Source organism: Ipomoea nil, unplaced genomic scaffold (assembly GCF_001879475.1).
Source record: "Ipomoea nil cultivar Tokyo-kokei standard unplaced genomic scaffold, Asagao_1.1 scaffold2761, whole genome shotgun sequence".
Classification (NCBI taxonomy): Eukaryota; Viridiplantae; Streptophyta; class Magnoliopsida; order Solanales; family Convolvulaceae; genus Ipomoea; species Ipomoea nil.
The window spans coordinates 715,670-720,848 of NW_017619189.1; the positions used below are offsets into that span (position 1 = coordinate 715,670).

General features: G+C 36.6%; 1 protein-coding gene across 1 annotated transcript; it reads right to left on the reverse strand.

Annotated features, from left to right (window-relative positions):
* Nucleotides 1-1,055: 1,055 nt before the first annotated feature.
* LOC109157165 (1-aminocyclopropane-1-carboxylate synthase-like) lies at nt 1,056-4,414 on the reverse strand. Its single transcript, XM_019305083.1, has 4 exons — nt 4,046-4,414; nt 3,829-3,960; nt 3,578-3,738; nt 1,056-2,411 (listed from the first exon to the last, which is right to left on the reverse strand). Exons 1-4 carry the CDS (start codon nt 4,214-4,216, stop codon nt 1,412-1,414), a joined length of 1,464 nt encoding a protein of 487 aa, XP_019160628.1. The 5' UTR covers nt 4,217-4,414; the 3' UTR covers nt 1,056-1,411.
* Between the last annotated feature and the right edge of the window lie 765 nt (nt 4,415-5,179).

Sequence of the window (5,179 nt, forward strand, 5' to 3'; positions counted from 1 at the left end):
TTCCATAACTGTACATTCATAATTCCGTAACTGTACATTCATAATTCAATAACTGTAACTTCATAATTTTCGAAGCTCTATGTTCACAATTTTAGAGCTCTATGTTCATAATTTTATCACTATATGTTCATATTGTAAGTTCATAATGTCAGAGTTCTGTGTTCATAATTTCATAACTGTACATTCATAATTGCATAACTGTACATTCATAATTCCGTAACTGTACATTCATAATTCAATAACTGTAAAATCATAATTTTGGAACTCCATGTTCACAATTTTAGAGCTCTATGTTCATAATTTTATCACTAAATGTTCATAATTGTAACTTGTAAGTTCATAATGTCAGAGCTCTGTGTTCATAATTTTATAATTTACATTCATAATTCCATAACTGTACATTCATAATTGCATAACTGTACATTCATAATCTCATAACTGTACATTCATGATAATGGCACAAACGAATAACGCCATTAACGGCGAGACAAAATCAATTTTTTTTTAAAACTGAAATGACGCGTTTTCCCTGAAAATGACATTGTTTTGGACTCGTGTCCTCAATGCATTGTGGACACGGGTCCAGGGCGGCACTCGTGTATTTATTATTATTATTATTATTATTATTATTATTATTATTATTATTATTATTATTATTATTATTATGTACAAATTTGTTTAAAAATTTTTAAATTTTTAAAAAACTTGACAATTTTAAACTATTTAATACTTTAATAGTTAATACTAAAATATTAAATATTAACCTTTAAAAAAAAAGGTTTTGAACGCTTTAGAGTTATTTCGCTCAAAACAACGTCGTTTTGAGTGAAATTATCTATTAAAAAAAAACATTAGTTATTTAGCTAACTAGGCGGCCTAGGCAGCCTAGTCGACTGTCTAGACCACCGACTATTTTGATGATACATTAGGTGGCCGGCTGACACCTAACACCTAGACACCAATTAATCGACGCTTAGACACGATTTTTCCAACACGATTAAAAGAGTTAATTCACAAGAATGACAAATGAATATAAAATGTTAGGTATACAAATATACAATACATACTAATAACTTTTTTTATTGAAAAATAAAAATAAATTAATTAACCAATGACAGGTTAAACAACTTGGTTCTCCCTCACCTACCAGAAAAGGGGGAAACAAAAAACCCATCTCACAAACAAATTAAACCAAACAACATTAACCTACAAACTTACTTGACTCCATCTTCTACGAATCCCATTTGGTGCACTTTACAATTCATGCACCAAATTGGAAAAAACATTTCCTTAAATCCTAGAAAACAGGAACTTCTTCTAAAGAAAAAAGAATATAATTTTTTATTCTGAGTATGTCCTAGCTAAAGGAAATACTTTTAAGCCCGTAATATAAATTCTAATGTCTTGTTGTTCAATTGGTGGCTTGGACCATAGGCGATTTAGCACTAGCAGGGGAGTGAGGGGACATCAACAAATCATCCAACATAATCCTGCTGAACGACGTGCTGATCTGCAGCGCCCGCCCCCGGCACTGCCTCTTAGCGGCGGCGCCACCGTTCCGCTGCCGAACAAACGCTCGGATCCTCAACAGCGCCACCCGCATAGTATCATCGTCCATGTTCGCAAAGCACACCCGAAACCACCCCGGCTCGGCGCAATGGAACGAGCACCCCGGCGAGACATTAAGCTTAACATCGTGGATTATAATCCTCCATAGCTCCAGCTCCGCCTCGACGGTGGGTTCCCTTAATAGCCTCCTCAAATCCATCCAGAAAAACAGCCCCGCGGTGCTCTTCAGCGTCCCTATCCCCATCCCCGCCAGCCCCCGCGTGAACGCCCCGTGCCGCCTCCCCAGCCGCTCCGCGCTCTCCTGGATGAACTTCTCCACGAACCGCTCGTCCGACAGCATCGCCGCCATGAGGTGCTGTGTCTGGGTGGACACCAGCCCGAAACTCGACATCTTCCGGGCGCACCGCACCACGGCGTCGTTGTAGGAGTACACTATCCCCACCCGGAACCCCGGGAACCCCATATCCTTGGAGAGACTGTAGACGATGTGGACAAGGTCGCGGTTTCCCCAATCAGAGTAATCCGCTTCCTGGATTATCTCGGCGATGCTGACGAATTCCGGCTGGGAAAACACCGTGGACGCGTAGATTTCGTCGCATACTATGTGGATGTTTTTGTCGTTGATGAAACGTAGGATGTCCCGAAGGGTGTCGCGGTCCAAAACCGTGCCTAATGGGTTGGAAGGATTGTTCAATAGCACCCCTTTCACTCTCACATTTTCGGTTTGAGCTTTTTTGTAGGCTGCTTCTAATGCAACTTTGGTGATCTTGAAGTCGTTTGAACTGTCGCAAATGACTGGGTACAGCTTCGCCCCTGTTCTCCATCCCCAATCTCTGTTAAATCTGCAATTACATTCACCATATCTTAACTTCAATCCAACAAAATAAACAAATCAACTTTACATAACTTTTAGTTTATCCCTTAATTGGGTCCGCTCAGTACAAACGAGGATTAGTCTTGAGTATAGTACATGCTAAAAGTATCACTTATAAATTCATGGTTGCAATAGGCGTTAGGCGCTAGTCAGGCGATAGAGTAGCACTTAGACGGCCTAGGCGGCTAACTAAAAAAAGAAAAATAGTGCACGTGTGTAGATGCATATATGATATATGTCATATTATACATAGGCGAGCGTCTAGGTAGCCGGTCGCCTATACCGGAGCCTAGGAGAGAAATTCCCACAGCCTAGGGATGCCTAGCGTCTAGGCTGGATTTTTGCAACACTATTTATAATTAAAATTTACTCAAGACACTTTGTGGTCTAAAAAAAAATAATAATGAGTGGTAGATGGGGATATGCTAGATGACTTTCTTGTCTTGCATGTATTGCTGAGAAGTTATTTTCAAGTGCATGGTCCTTGTACTGTACATCCAATAATTTGTACACGGAGTCTAATTTTTTTTTTTTTTTTTTTTTTTCAAAATTTTGGAGAAACTTACTCCAATTGGAAAGTGACCCATTTGGCATCTGCCGACAGAACAATACAAATCTACAATGATTCTTAATTAAATAAATAACTGTACTTTATTAGAAACTACCTTTATACTTGAATGTACAAAAGTAAGTGTCTAACATAAACATTTAATATTAAAATTATAATTATATTAAAATAATTTTAAAAATAATAGATAAAACAAGTTGCATAAATTTTTATACCGGTCTCATTTTACATGTCATGTTTTCAATCCAACGTAACTATTTTTTTCTGACTTATTTTATTTAGTAATTTGTATCTATTTTAAAAATGTATTTTTTTGTATTTATATAATACAATTTCTAAATATATAAATTTTAACTTCTTTGACTCTCGACACCCACACAACATGCACGCACACCGCACGCAGTATGCACGCACATACACGCACAAATACACACACATAAAATATATAAATTTTATATTATGAAAAAAATTGAGTTTAAAAAAAGTTTAATTAAGTCACGTCATTAAATCAGACACATAAAATAAGAGCGAGAATGTATAAGCTAAATAATGAATTGAAGTCTTACGCTGGATAATATGGAGTTGGGACCAAGAAAGCATCTCCAGGATCAGCCAAACAGAAGGCTAGAATTTCGACGGCGCCGGTTGCGCCGCCGCTCATGACGATCCGGTCCGGGTCGAATGTTACTCTCTCTCCCCTCACTTTTCCCATGAATTTTGCCACTGCCTGCAAACACATCACCATTCATCGTATTTATAAAAACCATAAAAACAATGATTATAAATTGAAGTAAAACAAAATTAAAGTTTGTCGTACATTTCTGAACTCCGGCAAGCCATGATAGTCCTGAAAAATAGCGATTTCCTTGAAGTCTTCTGCTCCCTGGGGCGTGCAGATGGAGGCTTTTGGGTTGTTCACTACCCATTCTTGAATCAAATCAAAGCAAAGCTGAAATTTAAAAAAAAAAAAAAAGTTTTAATTTTCTGCCATTTTTTTTTTTTTTTGAAAAATTAAGGATGTTTTGCTGACGTACTCTGTTTTCTGCTAAGCCCATTTGAATAACCCCGCGGCGATTCGTGGATAAATCGAAAGGGTTATCCTCGTACGCCTTCCACCCCTCGAAATAGGCGGAGTTTTCGCCGTGTCCGTCGCTAGTTGCCATCTTCGATAACATTCTTGTTTGGTTGCTGGAATTGAAATCCATCGTATCTGAGCTTTGGTGTTCAAGAATTCTTTTCTTTTCTTTTTAAAAAAAAAAAAAATAATAATAATAATAGTAATCACAAAGGTATCAAGAATTCTCACCAAAAAAACAAAGGAATCAAGAAATGAAAGAATTTGCGAGAAATAAATGGAGTTGTTTTGAATGTTGAGAGACTTAATTGTAATGGAATGAGAGGAACAAATAAGATGGTATTTATATAGAAAAAATGGTATGATATGAAGAAGGTTCCCTGAAGTTTGGTAGATAGAATTTTAGTGCTTTTACACAAATTAAACCACTAATTCGTATTTAAAATGAAATGTCACATGGCTATTGCCCATTGGTGACAGTTGTACTAAAGTTCAAGTACATTAATGGCATTGAACTAAAGTCTTTGAAGGAGCTGACCTTAAATACATAGGACTCAATTGGGACTCGACACTTCACAATATTTTTGCCTACCCTCAAACTCAAACTAACTAAATGCTTCACTTACTTAACTATACAATTTGAACATCTATTGCTTCTTTGAAAAAAAATGCATTACTTAATAATAATTCAACATAACGGTTAACACAATTGTGTGTGTGCGTGTGTGCGTGTGTGCGCGTGGGTCGTGCGTGTGTCGCGTGTGTGTGCGTCGAGAGTCAATTAGATATCGGGCTCTAAGCGAGATTTTATGATATTAAAATGTAAATTTAAATAAAAATTGAATAAATGTATAATTACAATAAACAACTATTAAAGGTAAATTAAACTTTTAAAACGAAAATGCAATAAGTTTATATCAATAAACTACTTGAGGTAGCTTTTTCATTTTCAACTGATTAACATCACCAACGCAAGCCAAAATGAATATTTACCAAACACTCATTTTAATTGTTTGACCAAGTCAAACAGTTAAAGTTTGTCAAAGAAGCCAAACTTTGACTAATAGATCATTATCCAAACACCCCTAGCCCT